Here is a 22,363-nt window from a genome sequence, read left to right as displayed (position 1 = left end):
ATGTACAAGCACCTTCTATACATGGTGTTATAAAGCCATCTCTTCCCACTTTATCTTCATTTTTACACACTTTCATTTTCTCTTCCTATTTACCAAAAAGCCCAAACTCATAAACTGTGTGTCTTTGGGGAGGGATCCATCCATCTTCCGGACACCAAATTCAATTCATCGGGGAGTGTGGCGGGGGTTGAGGGGCACGGTACCTCGCCTCCTCAATCGGGGCCATCTGCACGCGTTTCCCACTTTGAATAAACATAAGAAGTGGCAGCACGCGCGCACACGCAAACACACATCGGAATTAACGCATATATTTAGAAAAGGTACAGGGTTTTTTTTAACACTTATTCAATGAGCTCTTATAGGCAAAGTAGTGTCGCAAATATTGCAACACTAATTGCAAATATTTTAATGAAGAAAAAAGAAAACGGATTCTAAAGCAGTGGCTTCCGGACAGGTACCAAACCAAGAAAGGCAGAAATGTAGTTTTAAGCCTAAAAAAACTGGAATGATGCAAAAAGTCTCGGACACAAGGATGAAATATTATTTCTGAGGAATTAAGGAGATAAGGAAGAAAAGATTTTAGTGACAAAAGGGAGGAGGTGAGAATGCATGGAAGGAAGGAAGGAAGGAAGGAAGGAAGGAAGGAAGGAAGGAAGGAAGGAAGGAAGGAAGGAAGGAAGGAAGGAAGGAAGGAAGGAAGGAAGGAAGGAAGGAAGGAAGGAAGGAAGGAAGGAAGGAAGGAAGGAAGGAAGGAAGGAAGGAAGGAAGGAAGGAAGGAAGGAAGGAAGGAAGGAAGGAAGGAAGGAAGGAGACACTGGCGAAGGAAAAGGAGGGAAAAATGTGATTGTAATAGAAAGTTTGAATTATATATCGGAATAAATTTTCTGTCAAAAGGGAAGGTCACTTTGAAAACGCAAAATCACACACAGAACTGATTTGCAAGAAGTAAAATTATTACCGTTGTAACAGCCAATGTATACCACATGGTGGCGCCCTAATCTTACACAAAAAAGACACCATCGTTGTGTCGTTCTTGCCAAACCAAGTACGTATCCCAGATGTTTCTAATCCAATCCACACACTCAGTAGGGAATGATTTGAATGTGTCTTATGAATCAATGTGAGTACAAAACCACATTTGTAATCTTGTAAAAGTGAGTGTAAAATGACCAATAGAATTTGTTACAATTAGAGTTACATCACCCCCACCCCTGTCAGAGTATTGGTTTTATTTGGGTCTCCGGGTGCATGGAGAGGGGTCATACTAAAGTCGTGACCTCTATTGTGTTCTGGGGGGCATCGGTCCTAAGGCTGTGTGCGGGGGGGGGTGAAAGGAGGCCAAAATATTGATTTATTCGCAGCCACCTCGTTGCTGGGGGCATTTGTTGATTCGCGCGCGTGCGTTTGAGCGTGCGTGTCTCGGATTTTTTTTCTTTTTTCTTTTTTTAATAAATGATTGGGATTCGTCACTGATAGTGTAGGCCCTACACTAAATTCATAGGATTGCCTGAATTCCAGTCACTATCATGTTGTTGGATGTTTTTGGTCCGAATCTCTGAAGCCATACATGCCACTGTGTAATGTAAGACATTAGAAAGTAGAGCGGAGGAGAGAGGCATGAGATAATAAAAATATATCTAATATATTTGGGGGGATTTAGTTTGAGGGCGCACAACATTTATTTGAAGGGGACAGGCCCCCTTTCGCCCCTGCATTATTATTTTTTCTGTATGCAGACCATTGAAGGAGAAGTTTGGACAACCCAAGGAGGAAAAAAAGAGAATCCCACCTCTCCGATCCATTTGAGCTAGCGACCCCTCCTAGCGGCCGGTCGCCGCACTACACCCCGGTGCTGCAAGCAAGTCACTGGCGCTGAACATTCCAAACTGGGAGTGTGACACCCGCCCCCCCACTCTCCCACCAGTGTTAGCAAGGGCTGCTTCCCTCCTGTAGCCCAAGTGTTTTGCAGCCTCTGGATGTCAAGCCAACCACAGGAATGAGATTGTTCCCCACAACAGGTGAGCCTCACTTCTAAAACGCGGTGGTGCACGTACGTGATGAGCTTTTAATTAGCAAGTTAGCTCAGTGGTGTGCGTGAATAATGTCTATTGCAGTCTCCACTGCTGTTATGTGTGTGTTGGCACAGTAACCTGTGCAAATGTAGAAAGTCACTTGGTTGTTTTTAAGGGATAGACACGCCTTTGTCATCTATCTACCTGTATGATTTTTATGAGACTGGCGCACTAACCAAAGCCGAGTACGGCGGACTTATTTTCTACAGTTTCGACATGTCACATAGTTATTATGGAGTTCATGTTTTCATTTTTTAAAGTTGGTTTTGCTTGTAGTATTGTCGTTTGGTGAACGGAAGTTTATGTCCCTGTTTCGGGACTCAGCTGTTAAAGTATTAGCCGCGTAGGGATACATGACAGCAGTTATCAAATGCAACCCGCGGAGTGATCTATTGTATGCTCAGTGGCAATGCAGTAGCCACAGTAACAACAGACTTCATTGTTTATGCAGTAATAGAATGTGCAAAATGATATACAATTGACCCGAACTATGTTTGACAAAAAGTCAAATAAAGTCTGGCAGAATAGTATGCATTTGAATATTATGTATTTTATTTCAGACGTCGCCTCACCATGGAGACAGCAAACTTGAGACTTAAATGTTGAGAGGGTGAAAACATCCATTATTGAGTGAACTGAAATCCACAATTTTTTCTGGAATGCAGGTTTGCTATATAAATGTGTGTCTTGATCACACTTGTTGCTAGTTCATCTAAGGATATCATAATTCTTTTCTCATATGCAGTCATTACGAAGTTTATAAAAGTGACGTCTAAATTATTAACTTTAATGAGCATGTGCATAGTTTCTGATTCAACTGAGGTAAAGGGACATACTGTGTTGTGAGAAACTTGAGATATAAATTTTTAATCAAATATAATTGGACTGTGAGACAGAGGTAGTAATAAGTCACATAGTGTAGGTCCAAGTCAGAAGCAAGTCTCAAGTGTTGCTTTTCAAGTTTCCCAGGTTACTGTGACAAATATCAAGTAAGTCAAGTCTCCACTAAAATTCAAGCAAGTCGAGTCAAGTCTTGCATTAAGTCGTAAATCAAGTCAGGTCCGACTTGCATGCTTGAAAATGAATTGGGCTTCCTGCTTACTTACAGTTTGTAATTGTGAACTGAGGTTACAGATAACAAAATGGACAGCAGGTTTAATTTGAACCTTCTTAGTTAGATTATTTCAATTGAATGATTTAAAGAATTGAAATAGGTCGGGGGTATCCGAAGTAAGCTCTGTGGCCTAGAAACCAAGGACATTCTGGAATGCCAAGTGAATTCCACTGCAGTAACAACCCTCAACATCAACACAGCAAACATGTGACGCGATTCTCCTCATGCTGCTGCTTGTCTCGTGACTTCATCTGCAATGGAACTTTGATGTCTACTCGAGGGATGTGACTATTTTGCAGACGCCTTTTGCAGTATTACAGGCAGCTGAAGTCTGCCATTGCGAGTTAACTGTTAAACTCTGCTTTAAAAAGTCTTTGATTCTGCAAAATGAAAACCAGATGATTGGCTTTCTTGAAACATGTTGTTACCAGTCAATTCTAAGCAGTTACTGTAAACAAAGGACAACAATGACATTCACTTCTGCATATCTTGTCCGCAGTTAACTTTAAAGTGAAATAATGGAAGTACCCATGTGATCCTCATCGTATTTGTTGACCGTGTTATTATTTTAATTATTCAGAATATGTTTATATTTTATAAATAAGCTCTGTATAGTGAAAGGCATACAAGTCAAATCAAGTCATCCTTAGGATGGCAGAATGTAACAATCATTTTCATCATTTAATATTTTTGTTTATTGGTTACCCTTAATTTTTTTTTATTGCGAAATGGGTACCTTGGCTCAACTAACTTTCCAAGGTATTAAACTCATGCTGCACATACCGTAGACTGACGTGTTTATGTTAGCCTATAGCAATTTCAAACAAGCTGAGCTGGGATTAGCGCTACTTGCCGACTTACTGTATTGTGACTGACTGCAACGCCTCATTTCATTAATCCATATGACAGTTGAATGGCACCCTTTAAACAGCTTTCAAAAGCTGTTTGACCCCTACTGTGTATGCGTGTGTGAGTGCACAGCGGGTTCCTCGTCTCTGCCGTCCTGCTTATTCTGCACCCACTTAAATTCTGCAGATGTAAAACAGACAATCATGTATCAAAGCCTGATTTTGATCTGAGCATATCTGATTTCTGATTCCGCACTGCAATGATAACTCAACTGGGCCACGTAAGGGGAAAAAAAATGCAAAAAGGTAATTTGAACCAAGGAGTGTGAATCAAACTATTGTCTATCTTTGTGACCATATTTGGGCTCTATGCACATAATAGCATGACGTCGCATCCATTGCGGCTAATACGATTGAACCTTTTTTGGGTCTTGCGCAATATGACACCCGTGTTTTCATAGTCTCGAGTAAACAGTCTTAAAATGAAAGAAGAAGAAAAAAAAAACTCCCAAAAGCAGCACAAACGATGAGCTTTGTGTTCCAATGTGCACATTGTCATTCAACATCAACAATGTTTTAGTGTCGCAAGGATTTCAAACCTGCAATTTGGATTGTGAGGTTTTTCGTGCTTCTTCATGTGTCAAAGGCAAAAAGCCCAACCACTTCCTCCCTCCCGTCTGTCTGTCTTTCCTTAACAGTTTTGATGCAAAACAGATTAAATGATTCATTCAAATACACATAGAAGACAATATTGGCTCTTTTTTGCTTATAGAACTGGAAATGTCCATGCTAACATGAGCGTCTGTGTTGGTTAGTTGTCAATTTTCAAAACTGGAAAAGACTGAACTGTATTTTGGAGACAAAGGGAGATGATGTGCAAAGAGCTTTTACTCATCTGACAGTAATCGCCGGCATCAATTTAATAAACTCATGTGCACAAATGCCATTTTGTTTTGTTCGATTGATTTTAATATTAGCCAACTGGCAATAGGTAAACATTGATTTTAAATGGCAGAAGACTGCGGAAAATTCCTGGACTCTGCACCTCAGTTGAGACTGAGCAATATGTCATCCTGGTTGACGTGAAAAGAAGGCAAATGGACTTTTTGGCTGTTAAAGACCTGAATACGCCTTTATGGAGCAAGGGGAATAGAATGGTTTTCAGCAACCCATAGAATTCCAGTACCCTTTGAATTACTGAGATTGGACAACCGCTTGTAGGACTGCCGGTCAGTGAGTCAGGCGTTTAAAAATGAGCAGCAGGGGTGTTTCTTTCCTCCCCATTATTTATGAGTATCATGCAAGCAGTCATACCCACAGACCGCCCACGAAGTCACTCGCAGCTGTCCCGATGTCACGCTTCCCCCGAAATGGGTCATTGTGAACTTTAGATCATTTTGGACATAATTGTAAAGTCAAGTTGTGAATGCAACAATGTTCCCCATAGGGAGAACATGCTCTCCCACTTTCTAAGCACCTTGAGGCTTTCAAAATAAGTCATAAATCTTGACATACTGCTGAAAGCATTGCCAGTAGGTTTCAGTGGAAGTTTCCAGCGGTGAGGCAGTGCTGCTTTTCAGGGGGTGAGAAAAACTTTGATTCAAAGCTAGATTCTTTTTTTCCTAATCAGATATAGTTTATCGTCTCGTGGGTGTTTCTTGACAAGAAGAGGTGGACGGGAATGTGATTTACTCACCTGCAGGATTGACCTAAAAAATGTGGAGACTCTTGGGCTTTAACTAGACAGAGGACGGAATGAAAGAACTGTTTTCCAAAATGCAACAACAACATGACAAAGCCACAGTGATTGAGTTTTGGCGTTGTAGAAATGAACAATTCTTCTTTTTTTTTTTCTTTTTGCGTCACATTTTGCGTGATATATCGTTAAATATTTCTGACTAATCTGACTTTTCGTCAATATTGTAGAAATTGTGTGTCGTATATTTTTGGATCGTGGGCCACATTTCGTCACAATATTGAATCCTGATTTGCCCACTGCTTTTTTCACAAATCTACACTATTGTGCATTCTCACCATTGTCCCACTGCCTTTTTCCACAAATCTATACAATCTTTTGTGAAATCTGAAATTTTACTTGAATCTGACAAAGTGGCCATTGGTTCCACTGTTATGTTTTATGAGGAGGGTGCCAAATACCTGCTGAAATTCACTTTGTTGATGTTGTCAGGTTCTAAATGTGAATCTTTTTTATGGTCGCCCCACCCAGGTTGGTGTTTCCCCGCCTCAGGGTTCATTTCCAAGCCGACGGCCGGAGCAAGACAGCTCCCCTTTGCCTCTCTGTGAAGAGGACAGACAGTCCAGTCGAATTGCAGCACAGTGTTGCCATGGACACGGAGTCAACCTACTCTGGCTATTCCTACCACTCTGGGCGATCACGAGGTTCCCATCGGCACGGGTAAGACTGAATCCTCCCTCTCTTTAATGTTGAGCCATGCTTGTAGCTGCTATCGGGTTATCTTGCTCCTCTTCCTCTGGCGTCACCACAACTCTGCTTGACAGGCCTAATTTGTGATGGCTCTGCAGATAGGATGAGAGTCTGTGATGAGAGAGAAGCCCTTTCTTCTCACCATTGGACAAAAATATCAATGTCAAGAGCAGACTTATAGGTTAACTTTTTTCTAAAGTATGTCTTGTATAGGATTACTCAGTTTTCAGTGGCTGTGATTTTGCAGTTGCAGATGTTCGATGACATTTCAGAGAAAGGCCAAATATTTTCTTGGTCGTAGGCCTGAATGACATTCTATTAATACAGCATAACGTGAAAACTAAGCACGGCAGCTGAGGTGTCAGCCGCTACATTTATCCATTTGGCCAAGGCTTCCTGACAGTAGAGAGGCCTTCAAGCAATTGGCAAGTAATTTGCAATGGATCATTGAAGGATTCCCTACTAGGTGCTTTCTCCACGGCTCTTCATTTAGCGTGCCAAATCTACCGTCTGGTGCCTAATTTGAGAGAAAACAAGCTTTCAATGCCCTTGGCATGGTCGTCAGAAGGTAATCTTTACACACCACTAAAGGGTGCCACACAGGGGGCATCTTCCCCATCACTGTTGTCTAATTAGTCTCTCAGAACCAGAAGCAGGCGAAGAATGTTCCTGCAAAACAAACACACACAATATCTTTTCAACTATGCTACTTTTTCAGCACCGATGAATGCGAAGGGCTACAAATTGAATCGACAACAAACTAATTTGCCCCGATTGTTATTATTTCATAATGTTGTTAAATGTCATTATGGGGGTTAGATATGGCCTCTTAGCCATTGTGACCATGTCATCTGTCCTGAATCCCCAGTTGTTCCTGATGGTATGTCATCAGTAGGTGAATGAGGCAGCAGTGTGAACCATTTTGAATACCAAGGATAGAAAAGCGATATATGAATGACACCGCAGTGCAATTATTACAAACGTAATGTTAATGATTTCTCACAATGATTAGAAAACAGATAAATAGCCATCTGCAGTATTTTATTTCTGTAGCATTCTCCTATTGTTTACATCTTCAAATGATTAGCAAACGTCTGCAAGATTTCTAGAAAATCCCAAAGTCCTGTCTTTGGTGAACTGTTTTTAGAACAGGCGGAACTCATTGGTCACATGGGAAGTCTCCATTACGTGCTGGTCAGTGGAATAAAATGTGTTACTTTTGTTCTATGTGCGGTTATTGCACTTTTTTTTTTGTTCCGACGACCAGTTGCAAGTGAGGATAGTGATTGTCCCCCACAATCGTATAATGCACTTATTCTGATGTGAAGAGAAAGTGTTCTTCTAGAGCAGGGGTGGGCAAACTTTTTGACTCGCGGGCCGAACTGGGTTCTAAATTTGGACCGGAGGGCCGGACCAGGAGCAGATGGTATAGGCGTTGTGTGAAGTCATATAAGCGACCTGTAAAGGTCATTGCATAAAAGATCTTGGCCTTTAGTAGGTAGTAAAGCATGGATATTCCAAACAAGTTTTTTGAAAACAAATGCATTTATTAACAGCATTAAAAAAAAAAAAAATTCACTAAAAAACTGCTATCAGTGATTCTCATAAAATACGACACTGTTATTATGAATAACAATCTCCATCACTTCAGTGCCTGCAGGTCAGATTAATGAAAGATGTTTATCTTATGGGATCACATCAAACGGCAAACATTCTGACCAAATATATCATCTTGAAGAATCGGTGAAAGCATACATCCAAATAAAGTAATCAAAACAGCAACACGGTGAGGGGTATCTGAAAATCAGAGCAGAGTTTGAACTCGCAAACACCTGGTAACAGAGGTGAGGAAACGGGAAACACTTAAGAACTTTACAGGTTAAGATTAGTCGCAAATAGGTGGTGCATCAATGTCCTTGAGCATCCTGCATTGTTTGAAAATGAGAATGGTCGCTAGTTTCAATCCCTGCTATGTGTACAAATCATATTCAAAATGCATTTTTTTACAATAAACTTGAGAGCTTCCCGTTCATTTTCAGTGGGAACAGTGTTGTTGGTGTCCCTTTTTTGCTAGTGCGTCATAGTCTGGAGTAAAATTTGTTGTGGCAATTCTTAGGCGAGATCCGAGGTGTTGGTCCGTTTACCTTGATCTGTGACGGGTTGATGTTGATGTGGCTGAACGTCACGTCGCGTACGTCGAGCCAAATCGGCCACTCTTTTTTAAACACTCGGCACTCACTTCTTTTTTTCGGGCCACTCATTTTAATGGAAGGATTCCAGGGGAAGGTTTGTGGGTGGCTTTAGCGCAAAACTGCATCTGAAAGCTCAGTGCGCGAATTATAAGAATGCTGTCGTCAAAGCCCACGCTCTAAATTCGGGACTGATACGAATAGAGCGAGAGTGCGCCAAGTCCGTACTACTGAGTACGTACACGCACTTGTGAGTGTACACCGAGCTTTCTGACACGGCTTCCGGTAGTAAATGCGCAGGTGAGCGCTGCGCCATCTACTGGGAAAACGCAGTCATTGCAGGCAAAATGACCAAAAAAAAAAAAGTTTAATAATACAATTTGTTCAGGGTTGGCGGGCCGGATTAAACGGTCCCGTGGGCCGGATGTGGCCCGCGGGCCGTAGTTTGCCCACCCCTGTTCTAGAGCCAAACGTCCCAGTGGGCTCCATCCAAGGCAGAAAGCCATAGCCACTTGAGGGATCCATGCAGCAGACCAAATTGCATTAATCAGACCAGAGTATCATAGGATAGCGTACGGTTGGAATACAAATGAGGCTGATGCATGCTAATGAAGCAGAAGCAAGTTGTGGGAAGGTAATGAAGGATATTTTTGGGGGTAGAGAGTATGTGTTGTTTCCCCGTGTTCAAAACACTCCTGTTGAATTCCACAAAGATACACTCCATAATGTGTCTGCAGCTTTGTGATTCTTTCCCCCTCAAAGTCCAAACCGAGGCCAAGCTTTTACTCGCCTGTACTTCCTGACTACAACGTAATGATTTCGATGCATAAATAGATATAGCACATGGAAATGTAGTACAGAGATAATGCTCACTTTCATTTTCTACTCCATAATCCTGCCATCAAATCAGAGCAGCTCCTTATCCTGTACGGTCTCGGATACGCAAATCCCCTTGAAGCCTCCTGCCCTCTCTCGGCATCCATTAATGAATATAATCAGTGACTAGAACGAGTCCAACAAGAACAGCTATGACATAATATTATTTGAAGTCATGCTCACTGTAATAATTTGAAGCCCTCCTGCATCCCCTCTTCCTCCTAGTTAGATTAGCTATGCAAAGGAGGTCATATTTTCACTTTTTTAGCTGTCTGTGCGATTAGCAGTCAAGGCTGGCATTGAAAGGGAAGCACAAGAATAGAAGCGGAAAGCAATGTGGCTCACACCCTGGAATCGAAACACAGCCCCAGTAGCCTGAAGCAATCCCAGCAGCGTCACTCATTGCTTGCTTCCTCCTTTTCTCCCAGCTCCAGGATGTCCTGTAACTCTGTGTTGTGGTTTGTTATCGTGTAAGGGTGTAACATTTGAGGGTCACTTGAAGTTTGGGCACTTATTCAAGGGCACTGTTTATTAGTGCAGTCCTTGTGCTTTTATAAACAAAACCATAAAAGAAATGGGTTTATACACCCCCAAAATTCTTCAGAAAATGTCTCCCTACAGGGATGGGGGAAATGTAGAAAATAATTCCTTGAAAAATCAGACAATTTTAAGTCGATTATCTGGCCTGACATTTGGGGGTACCAAGAACAGGCCCAACCCTTGATTGAGTGTAAATTAGTTGAGTAAATGCTGTCACTATTACAAACTGCTCTCACACCTCAAGCGAGGGGGTTACTAATTTGCGGCAAATAACCTCATTGTGATTTGAATTAATTCAAGAATTGTCATTTGGTGTTTTGGTTCCATATACAAGCTGGCAGCAGCCAAAATGTGAAGGAGACAGATGAGGGATTAACTGAGGCCTGCATGCCAGCTCCTCAGTGGTAATGGATCCACTTTGGGCACAGTGCCATGTTGCCACAGTGTTGCTGGACTAAGGATTCAGATTCCTGCTGCTTACATTTGACACAGGATTAGAGTTGTAAGTGCATCGGGTCAATGGAGCTCATATGTTGGCGCGCATGTTTGACTTCTTCTGGGGTCAGAATGCCCTTATTAGGTCATAACGAATGAAATCAAACAATGTTTGAGATTCAATCACTAATTGACTACTGCACATTTCCTAGCAGAACGTTGAAGCACGCCATCTTGTTAATCATTTTTGTGGAAACATTTGGTGTACTGACAGAGAGAAAAAATAAAAAAATCAGCAAATCATTTTTGGGAATTTCTTTTTCAGGGAACGAAGCCGGGATCGCCACAAGTCTCGCAGCAAGGACAGCCGCTCGGAAAAATCAGTAACTATTAACCCCGCTCCTGCAGAGCCATTGCTGGGTGACACCGCAGTTCGGGGCGAGCCGGTTCAGGTAGGCCCATCACTCATCTCAACTGAATCGTGTCACTTACATTGAAAAGTCTCACCCTCATTTTCCAAACAGTGCTAGTAATATCTCATTTTGGAAAAGGTTTGGCGCTCAAGAGACTTAGGACAAGTTAAAATGAGATGACGTGTGCTTATCGGCGTTACGACAGCCCATCTGCTATTTATTTGTACTAGAGCGGACTGGTCCACTCGTGGGCTGCATTTGGGGTTGATTAATGTTTGCACCAATACGCAGATTGTAGTAAGCTGCCTCGTTTGTCTCTAGATGCACCGTTTGTCATTTTGCAGAGAAACACGTTAATCCTGAGAGGGAAACGGTCATTTTGTTGCAAATGCTTCTTTGGCCCCCACCAGAGATGGACTATGCCAAGCTGCTTAGTTGCTGCAATTCAAACTGTGTGTTCAGTCATCATGCATGCCAATAGAAGATGAACCCTTGCATTATATATATGATGGACTGTTTGCCAAATGACAAACATAAGGTAAGAATTTATAGAATATTGCATTTATTTGATTGACAAGAATTATTCTGCTTTCGCGTACAATTATACGCACTAGTATGGCATGCCATCTTGCCATACTGTTCCCGGTCTTATGATCCCACAAGATTCCAGTCGTTCTTATCAATATCGCATCAGAGTCTTCCTTCTACCTCGCTCCTTGTATGAGCGAGTGAGTTACTGAGGTCCAATGATGACAGCTTGTTACCTCGAGGTCACGTGACCTCGTCTGGCTGCCTTGTCTGTCATCGGACATCATACGCTTCATGTAGACAAAAAAAGCACCTGTGAAAGTGGCCTGGCGCAGGAGTGCATAAAAACAGAACGAAAATCAAACGCCGCTGTAATTATGTTGACCTACTTGGCGTCTACTTTTCCCCTGTGGAAAGCTTCGGTAACGTTGCCTGGGTTTGTTTATGCTCGTGTTTAATTTTAACCGAGTGCTGCTTGCGTTCCTTTTGTGTTTTTACTCCATACTGTGGCCTGCAAGGGAGCATTGCTTCTGGATTTACTCTCACATGATTGCACACGCATAGTGAGCCGTGATGCCAGATTGGTGTGCGTGTTCGGGCTCACTTTTAACCTCTTGTCTTTGATTTTGGTATTCCTTCATCTTTGTTGAAGCAAACCCAACTAACAATCGCCTCACCAATGCCACAGAGTTCAAAAAAAGTAAAGGAAGACAATAGACACCTGGTTGAGCGCAGGGAAAGTCGGCATTTTGTGTTCTACTTTGTGTAATCTTTGTTAGAGGGGGAAAATATATTTTCTTCAGTTCGACTTCTATTGTTGCAAATATTTGAGAATTCTCTGGCATTGTCATCGATTGTCCTTCAACTGTGTAAAAGTGGCAGGCAGCTCACTTTGGTACTGTCCGGAGAACTCCTATGACAGAACTCAAACAAAGCTCTCCCTCAAAATAGACACACCCATAATGACTCACTTGGAAAATGTAGGTTGTACTACATGCTACTGGACCAAAAAAAACAACAGTTAAGACACCATGCACTTGGCTTAGAAATGTCTTTGTGTACACCATGAAAATTACACTCAAAGCGCAGAATTCATTCTCAGCAGAGGTCAAGACTGCCAGTAGTAACTTCTATATACATACGAGAAGGGGAAAAGAGGAGTGAGAGGAGTGTAGGACGAGCTAAAACTATCTGACCTATTCCGGCTCCATTGACTGACTCAAGTCACCCTTTAATGTGAACATTACAGAAAGGCAAAATGTCCTGGAGGACTGTGCAAGTCCAAGGAGATGTTTTGGCATACCAAGATGACCATAATTAAATAGTTACGTAGAGCGCATTGCCAAGCTCTTAACAAAAATGATTTATGTGCGTTTGCCCATCTGGAGGCTACTTTGTGGTTCATGACAAACAGACGAGCAATGCTTTTATGATTCTGGGGGATGCATTCTTCCAATTGATGCCACAGTGATGGAAAACTGAAAACATACTCCTTTAACCACCAGAGGCATTGAAGCGTTTAGTTGATGAGTCGACTTTACTGCTCCACATTGACATTTAATCCTTAAAGTTGACTAATCACATGTTTTTGGCTTCTAACAGCTAATTTACAGACGACTTGGCCACTCGGCTGCTGTAGTCATGCAAAAGTATTTTGTGGTGGAGTACAACTGTGTACTTTAAAGTCTGCCTGAAGTTAAAAAAAAAAAAGATGGTTGCAGAAGAGCAGAGCGGTGAGCTTCATTAACTTTGGTACTTTTGAGACTGGAGGCTAGGAAAGAAAGAAGCGACATAAAGTGAAGAGCCATCTTTGTTGCCAAAATATTGTCTAAAAATATGACTGGACCAATAAGAGCTTGCTAGACATTGCGATGCAACACATATGACACTTTTCGACAGTCAAAGCGACACAACCAGTTCCTCAAAAACAATGAAAGCACAACTGAAATAGAAACAGTGACCAAAAAAAGTGCTTATTTTGTTTGCCTGCCTACAAAGTTGCATCCGCGTTGTCACTGAGTGTACGGCATCCATACGGACTGCGAATTGATATGTATCAACCTGATATGTATTTTCAAATTGTTCTTGTATGTGCATATATTTGTTGGGCATCTGCTGTGCACCTAATGATATTTCTTTGGTTTGGTTTGCCAGAAAATTCAACATTTTATTTTTTAAAACGCACATTGGCGCATGCACACACACACACACACACACACACCCTGACCAGTGTTCACTGGGTCAGAAGCAATGGGCGCAGAGTGGTGCTGAGGCAAACGACGAGAAGAATGCGAGAGGACGCCTCAAGGGACAAACGGAAAAAAGGGATTGGTGAAGAGTGAAGAATATGATGATGGGAGAAGTGCATCTTCTAATCGCTATTTTGTTTATTCTTAGCCTGGCGGGATGGTGTGCACCAATGTTTGTTTAGTGTGCTACTCCCCCCCTCCTGTTTTTCTTTATCTCTCCATCCTTTTGCCGCACTGTCCATCTTTTCTCTCATGACAACTTCTCATCACGCTCACATTCTCCCCATCTCCTTCACTCTCTCTAACCTCCATAAAGAGCAGCCCCCCCTCCCTGAAACACACGAAGAGGCAAGTGACGTGCATTACCTCCCAAGGCATGATGGGTAAATTGTATATATAAAGTGGTCGAATGCATTACTCGGCTTCAAATCCACATTGCGTGGCAAATCAGTCTTACACGGACTCGGTGAGGATTGTGATGGACCGTTTGGGGACAGAAATATGATGGCTGACGATTTCGAGATGTACACAGCTAGTGCGATGGAGACAGGCGATGAAGTTCTGCAGGTTCTGGAGGTTTCTGAACCTGTAGTTGAGAAAGCGGAGCTTATTGTCACGACCATAGAAGGAGACTCTAACCTTCCTCCATTGGTCAGTACTGGTGCTAGCAACACACCGGGTCAGGTAGGTCCAATAGGCCCAAACCGGCTCTGTTCTTTTATTTGCTTTGTACAAACCTTTGGCTTGTTGTATAGCTGCAATCTTTGAGCACTCCATTCTTCCGTACTGTACTCAAGCTAGTAAAAAAGCGCAGATACTACAACAGCGATACTGCTTTAACCTGCATGACGAAAGGAGCCATGTCAGATAATTAAATGCTGGGCATTACAAAGATTTGAAAACATATCCAGCTAAATAGATGGTGAAGAACACAATTGTGTGTATGTGTGGGGTTTTTTGTTGTTGTATTTTTTGGTTTCAAATATTGTTTTGGAATTTGCACTGGTGTTGGAGAATTGACGCTCAACTGTGAGTGGCAAGCCAACTTGTGCACTCCAAAGCAAAATAGCACTCGTTGACAAGCATTGAAGCAGTACAAGCCTTGTCACGCTTCTCCGACTTTGAACAAACTTTTGATCGGGTTTGAGTGGCCTTTCTTCTCCTGACAATTTCTACAGACACACAAACACACACATCTTGCCTCCCAGGGGTGAATTGAGTGCACTTGTTCAACGTTTTGTTTGCAGCACACCGATTGACAAAGAGGCTTTTAATGGACAGTTGATTTACACCAGCTGTTATTTTTACTCCGCTCCGAGAAAAAAAAGCAACAATACTCTGTGAGAAGCAGTAGACATCAAGTGTATGTAGACACTGTAGTGTGTTATATTATTTACACTCACAGTTCACCATTGGAGTCTTATATAACCTGTGATCTTAGCATTCCTAACAGAAGTAGAGCATTTCTTATTTGTAAGGAAATAGATAATCAGGAAAAAATTGGCCCAGGCTTAAAAGAAGTCGCTGCTGTTTTAAGAAGTCATTTAATCTTGTAATTTCAGGCCAAGTCTTCATTGTGGCTCATTCCCTCTTCTCACTTTTAATCGTCGTCTTGTTCCTGAACTGCTCTGGGGCATGTTCTGCTCTTTGCCGCTTCTTCTCGTTCACCTACTTTCATGTGATGAAGGAAACTCCGAACCTGTTGTCTGTCTATAATTGGTTTCTCCTGAAATGTGGGCCACCACTGTCTATTTTTAATCTGGCAGTCCAGAACAGATTATAGACATATGTAGTCACCTACCATGGGAAGTGTAAGTGATTTGAAGAGGATTTATCTCCTATTTTATCACCCAAAATGTACTTCTATCTTAGAAATCTTGTGGAGATGTTTTGTGTTTTTGGCATATATGAACCCAAGCCAGACATTCCACCGTCTGCTTTCACGTTTGAAATATAATTCCAGAGACCGTTTCAACTGCTCAAACATATGCAACAAGGTTGTACTTGAATATGTTATTTTACAATAATTTTAACATATATTTTGTACTGCTTCAAGATACAGTTTACTTTTAGATTTTGAAGAAAAAAAAAGAAGAAGCATCCATTGCTTTCCTTCTTGCTACAAAATATTATTGTCAATACCAACCAAATATCCCCTCAATTGTCCTTCTCTTTTAAAGAATAATTACCAGTAAAGTTATTTTTTTCCATTGATGGCCTTGGGTCATTCACTGCTCATTTTATGAACATGTTATTTTGCAATTCAAAGAACAAAAGGTGTGGGTGGTGTGATTTAATTGAGTGTATTTAAATCCACACACTTTTCCATGAAGACCAAATCAATCATGCTGCTTTTTTTTTGCAGCCCAAAAAAAACATTGTATGGCAGAGTAAAGCCAGTAAGCAATCAGTGAGTCAACGTACATACGCACTTGCAGCTCCAACCTTTCATTGTTATACTTTGTCATGCTCTTCTCACCCTGAGGCCAGAAGCTGATTTCTTTCCCAAAGCCCCTTTCCTCTGCCCCAGACAGCCAGACTGCCCCCCCCCCCCACCTTCCCCCATCACTGCCTAAGGACCCCGTCAGCCGGTGTTTCCTCCTCTTTGTGCCGGCAACTTGTTGTTACTATGTTGCAAAGAGTCCTTATCATTGTTGTTATAAGGGCTCCGCGCCAACATGGCTGACCTTCGCTATCTACGGATACAGTCTCACCCGCATGCCAGTCTAGCTCGGTTGGCATCACACACTGTTTTCTTTTTCTGCTTTCCATTTTTGATCCCATCCTTTCTCACATGATTAGATAACCTCCTCTTTCATTCATGGCGTAGTCAAATAGTGAACATAATCCAGTTCTATGTATGATGCACCAACTGTCATGCAAATGTCTCGTATAATAAACATTCAATTCAGAAAAATTGCAATGAAATAACAGCAACATCTGATTAATATAAAAAAAAAAAAAAAGTCATGCCAATTTATTGCTACTGCGTAGTGCATGAGCCCGCAGTAATGAGAGTCCATGTGGAAAAATAATCACTACGAAGCTTTGAGGCATATATTTTGCTTTGAATGTTTTCAAATTGCATTCATTGATTTTTTTTTTTTTAATTGTTTTTGTCTCGCTATTTTGGGGGAGGTTTTGATTTGGAATTATAGTGTAGTTCTGTGGTTGTTTTACAGATGGATGACTTGCTTGTTGAGGGCTAATTTGTATTTCTTGTTCTTTTGCTTGTATCTATAGGAGCATCTTGTATAGTTTGTTCCTTTTGCTCATGTTTGCAGGATGACACCTGGGGTGAGACCACCACGGCCGTTACTGGCACATCGGAACACAGTCTCTCTCAAGAAGACATTGTACGCATCACCAAGGACCTGGAGGACAGCGTGGGGCTGGACTGCCGTCGCTATTTTACGCTCACCCTGGCCGTGATTCTGGGCCTCCTAGTGTTTCTCTCGCCACTGGCCTTCATGATCCTCCCCCACCTCCTCTGGCCAGAGAAGCTGCAAAGCTGCGGCACGGCCTGCGAAGGCCTCTTCATCTCTGTGGCCTTCAAGTTGCTCATCCTGCTGCTGGCCGTCTGGGCCCTTTTCTTCCGACCGGCACGAACCAGCCTCCCGCGGCTCTTTGTCTTCCGAGCACTGCTCGCTGTTCTGGTGCTGCTCTTTGTGCTGGCCTATTGGTTGTTTTATAGCGTGAGGATACTCGATTCGCAGGTGAGATCATGATGTGCTGCGGAATGCATGCTCAATATCCATGAAGGACAAAAGTATTGGGATATGTGGCCTGTACTAAAAATGCTAACATGCTTGGAAGGCAATAGACAAATATAACAGTCTTTTGAAATATTGTGGAATATTCATGTGTTCTACATCTTGTCCTACCTGTGTCTGCTAAACACCAGTTTTTTGCTTGGACATGTAAATCTAGTAGCTCAAAGTGGTCAACTTTGGCTTCATCCACCCTTTTGTGCCCTCAAGGATGAGGACTACCAGGGGATCGTGCACTACGCTGTGTCTCTGGTGGACGCGCTCCTCTTCATTCACTACCTGGCCATCGTGCTGCTGGAGTTAAGGCAGCTTCAGCCCTACTTCTCGGTGTGTGTCACACGTTCCACAGATGGAGAGACCAGGCACTACAACTTGGGACAACTCAGGTGAGACAAGTAGCATGCAATGGGTGGCTTGGAAAGTACATTACACAAACATGCTCTCGGGGATCCATCAGATGTGTTATTTCAAAGCTGATTCAGCTCAGACCCTAATCTCCAGCAAATTTCTTGTAGCTGTTGGCCCCAACAAGAAGTTCATTTTAGGGCAATAGGAATGCCTTTTTAGGTGTTCCTTCTTTCCAGAACTTCCTAATTAACCGGGAATGCAATCCCTCCCAGCCTGGAAGACGTAGAGACAGCAACCTGTTGGATTGCTGCCTTTGTGCACATTCCCTTCTTGTTCTGTTTAATAATTGACTAAATGTAGCAGGGCCACTGAACAATGTCTTGTTTTGTGAATTTTTACACACATACACGTACACACACACACACACACACACACACATACACACACTAAAGCATCTGCTTCCACTTTAAAGAAATAAATGAGATCTGATTCAAATTCCACATACTAGCTCTGACGAGTTTTGTAATTCTAACATCTCACCACGGCAACAACTTGCCTGCCCTGTCTAAAGTAAATAACAATGTCGGCCTGGGTTTTACTTTCCGCCAGATGAGCCGAAAGGACCCAAGAAAACCCGACCGTGCGGCCCGGATGCCGACTGACTCCGTTCGTTATTGTAATTTCGTTACTTTGAGGATTGTATTAACCCCTAATCATGCCTCCAAAGAAAGCAAGTGGGAGCAGTAAAGCCATCCTAAAACACAAAGGCGCTCTTTAAGCAATGCGACAGTGAGCGCCCGGCGCGCTGCGGTTGCGCGACCGGACTAAATTAAGCTCCCTGCACACTGAGGTCCACTTAAATTTTAGAAAGTACATGAGGACTTTAAAAATATTTTCTAAATTTCAGCGACGGCTCTGTCACAATAATGCGACCAGCGCGGTGCAGTTGGGCGGTCGGCGGCGCGCTATGGTTGAGCGTTCTCTCTCCCTCTCTCGCTCTCTCTCTCCCTCTTTCTCTCTCTCTCTCTCTCTAGCTCTCACACGCGCACACACACACACACACACACACGCACACATACGTCCATGGAGTGTCTGTTCAACTTTTTTGTTCGTCTTAACACTGAATTCATCTAGACGAAATATAAATAAATGCACTTAAACAAAATTTGGGGGTTTCAGAATAGCAGCCTTTGCAATTATGAAAATTACAATCTTCTAATTAACAATGTCAATTTGAATGATTGTTCAGACTTTACGTTTTGAATGCGTGGGCTTGTATAGTGCGCTCAAATTTCCCAATTTGATGGAGGTACACATTGTGTGTGCGCAGTATTCAGCGGGCAGCGCTGGCCATTTTGGAGCACTACTATTGCGACTTTGCCATCCATAACCCGGCTTTGCTCACCGCCTCCAAGTCGCGCGCCGCCAAGCACCTGGCTGGCCTCAAGGTCTACAACGTGGACGGGGACCTCCCCACCGCCCCTGCTGAAGGTGTGTGTTGCCTTTTTGTGGAAGCTCCTGCTGTGCCTTTAGCTCTTTTGCATGTCGTTAACCGTTTCCGCTCCTGGTCTTGTCTCTTGAAGTCTTTAAAGCCAAACTCAGAGCCTATCTATTGAACAGTAAGTCAAATCTATGCTGATGCTTCTTATTTACTGTTTGTGCACAAACTCTAGGCACTTTGTAAACGTTCAATTTGTATTTGGATGCCTCGTCTCTCTCTCTCTCACAGACACACACACACACACACACACTGGCATGGTATGCCACAGGTTAATGTCAAATATTCAGTCCACTGTGTAAATGTAACACTCAGTTGTTGTTAAATTATCGCCCGTCCTCAAGTGGCATCACTCAAGTGCACTAACCTAGCACACTTTTTTTATCCCGGCTTTTGTCTTTATTTGACAAGAAACAGCTGACAACTTGTTTCCCCACCTTGCACCGCTTCCCTTTCCACCCCCGCATCCACACCCAGCCCTATGCAATTCATTTCCACTCTTCTTGAATCGCTCGTCTGATTTAACTCAATGATGCCTGACAGGCAAATGGCTTTTTGTATTCTTCCCTAGGAATTGCAAATCTGTAAAACCTTTGGAACATAATAATCCATAGCAAGTGTCCTAGCAGTGTCATTCTAAGCAGGATGTGGCGAAACGCTCCCCGCTGCTCCCTCCATGAATTATTCCATTCACGCGCCTTCTCTGGCCCACTTGAATAATTTACAGTGCTGCCATCTTTTAACCTGCATTTGCAACAGGAAGGATTTGGCACTAGAATCTACTTTTGTGATGGTACACAGTAGCTTGTGTAAAATATACACACTGGATATTTCGGGCGTCACGTTTGGCCTGTCCCTGTTACGAATAGACCAGATAGTTACGCCCAAAGTTATTCATACCCCTGGCATAGGAATAACTTTGGGTTTGCCTGGATGTACATGTGTATGTATGGCAGAGTCATTCTTTCCATCCTTCCGTATGCTGTGGCAGGTCCGGGAAACAACGCAGCTGCAGGAATGGCACACTCCCAGTCCAGAGCCATTATCGCAGCCGCCGCCCATTGCCGGGACTCCAGCCACAACGAACTCTACTACGAGGAGGCCGAGCACGACAGGCGTGTGCGCAAACGTAAAGCCCGGTGAGCGGGGGCAATTGGGAACACTTGTGCAACTTCTTCATTTGGCTTGTTTTGCCAGTATTACCACGATGTCACCCTTTCACTCCATTTTGCTGCTAGACTGGTGGTTGCTGTCGAAGAGGCCTTCACTCATGTAAAGCACATGAAGGAAGAGGAGCAGAAGAAAGCTCCAGGAGATGTGATGGACCCGCGAGAGGCTGCGCAAGCCATCTTCCCGTCAATGGCACGGGCCCTGCAGAAGTACTTGAGGACAACCAAACAGCAGCACTGCCACAGCATGGAGAGCATCCAACAACATCTGGCTTTCTGCATTAGCAACAATATGTCACCTAAGGTCAGATCTCATCTCCCGTCATCCTGAAACAAATATTGCGGCAGGTCGCTGAACAACACATGTATTCAATGTTCCTAAAACCCCATCTTAATAGGAAAATCCAGGAAGTATGTGACAGTTTGGGCCCGACTGACTAACATCTGCCAAAATAATTATCCAAACCGCTCATGTGTGCGCATTTTCTTTGCCTTTTTTGTACTCAACCAAACTTTTCCCTGTCACTCGCGCAGGCCTTCCTGGAGAGTTACCTGAAACCAGGCCCTACCCTGCAGTACAGCCGGGACCACTGGTTGGCGCGTCAGTGGACTCTGGTCAGTGAGGCGTCAGTCACCAGCGGCCTTAGAGATGGCACCGTCTTTATCCTCAAGTGCGCGGACTTTGGTCTGGTGGTGACCGTCAAGAGGATCCCCTACATCCGCTTGTCGGAGGAGTACATTGACCCAAAATCACACAAGTTTGTGCTACGGTTACAATCGGAGACCTCGGTGTAGGTCTTTTTGTAGGTTCTTTTCATTGTGTTTTTTATGGATCTATATAGCACACGCAGTTTTTTTAAGTTTCAGGAGTTTTCATTTTGGACGGAAGACTTGTACATGTGGTGAAAATAATGATCTTGTGATAAGCCTGAGTTAGGCATGATTGCAACAATTGGACAAACTTCCATTGGATGGACCGGATCAGGATTTTCACTCAACTTCACTCAACTCACAGACCAATATATACGTACTGGTCAGCACGTTTTGGAGTCTCAATCAACCCCGTCGCCGCTTCAGAACATCTTCACGACTATGCACAAAGACATACCTCATGTCCACCACGGCTGAGTACACAGCTGGATAGTTTTAGCCAATGAGGTGGAAAAGAAGCAAGTTCACAAAGAAAAGCGATTTCAAAGTCTCCAGATGAGGGTTGCATGCTACTGCCACCTGGTGAGCATTGAACAGAACTACTGAGTGGTGAACTTGTGGATGCCAATACACTGTATGTGTTTATGTATACACAAACTGGATGTATGTATGTACAGAATATTTGGTTACTCGTATCGTTGTCTTTTTAAAATGATGGCCCAAGTCTCTTTTTTTTTTTTTTCAGAAAACACAAAAATGAACCGCACACTGATATTGCATTATTTAATAATCATTTCATTTCTGGGGTAGAATTGAATAATCTGTTTAATGAGAGATGTGGCTGATTTTTAGCTGAAGTAACTAAGCATCATGAGGATGTGTGGAAGGCAAAAAATATTCAAGTACGACTTTTCGGCCATTATTTTAAGAAGGTGATATGTCACTCGTTCCCTTTTTTATTTTATTTTTCACGCTGTTACCGATTGACGGTGTGCCAGTGTTAAATACAATAACTTGACATGGGCCTTTGTATCGGGGAACAAAATTAAAACCTTTTTATGGCCGTTTGTACAATTGCTGTGTCTTAAGATGGTTAATGTTGACATTAATGTATATTATTGTTTCTAAAATGTTATGTTGCTCCACAAAGATCATAGCCTACGTCTAGTTTAAAATTGGCATGTCAGGCCTGAATATCAATGTGTGGCGCTAAAAAC

General features: G+C 42.8%; 1 protein-coding gene and 1 long non-coding RNA gene across 3 annotated transcripts; one reads left to right on the top strand and one right to left on the bottom strand.

The window, feature by feature from the left end:
- Window positions 1-1,853: 1,853 nt before the first annotated feature.
- On the top strand, window positions 1,854-22,220 carry LOC133143622 (vang-like protein 1). Of its 2 annotated transcripts, XM_061265685.1 has the most exons (10): window positions 1,854-2,018; window positions 2,633-2,737; window positions 6,262-6,450; window positions 10,846-10,972; window positions 16,995-17,426; window positions 17,691-17,866; window positions 19,159-19,319; window positions 20,318-20,465; window positions 20,565-20,799; window positions 21,030-22,220. In XM_061265685.1, the coding sequence occupies exons 3-10, from the start codon at window positions 6,380-6,382 to the stop codon at window positions 21,288-21,290; spliced, it is 1,611 nt and encodes a 536-aa protein (XP_061121669.1). In that variant the 5' UTR covers window positions 1,854-2,018; window positions 2,633-2,737; window positions 6,262-6,379; the 3' UTR covers window positions 21,291-22,220. The 2 variants fall into 2 exon arrangements, with proteins under 2 accessions (XP_061121669.1, XP_061121660.1); XM_061265676.1 differs by lacking the exon at window positions 2,633-2,737 and having other exon boundaries at window positions 1,855-2,018.
- Window positions 6,448-9,864, bottom strand: LOC133143666 (uncharacterized). Its single transcript, XR_009710458.1, has 3 exons — window positions 9,543-9,864; window positions 7,064-7,149; window positions 6,448-6,572 (listed from the first exon to the last, which is right to left on the bottom strand). It is a non-coding gene; the product is annotated as an uncharacterized LOC133143666 (long non-coding RNA).
- Window positions 22,221-22,363: the final 143 nt, after the last annotated feature.

This window comes from Syngnathus typhle, linkage group LG2, assembly GCF_033458585.1.
Source record: "Syngnathus typhle isolate RoL2023-S1 ecotype Sweden linkage group LG2, RoL_Styp_1.0, whole genome shotgun sequence".
Taxonomy (NCBI): domain Eukaryota; kingdom Metazoa; phylum Chordata; class Actinopteri; order Syngnathiformes; family Syngnathidae; genus Syngnathus; species Syngnathus typhle.
The sequence above is the reverse complement of the archived record's forward strand: the minus strand, read 5'-3'. Positions and strand labels throughout refer to the sequence as shown.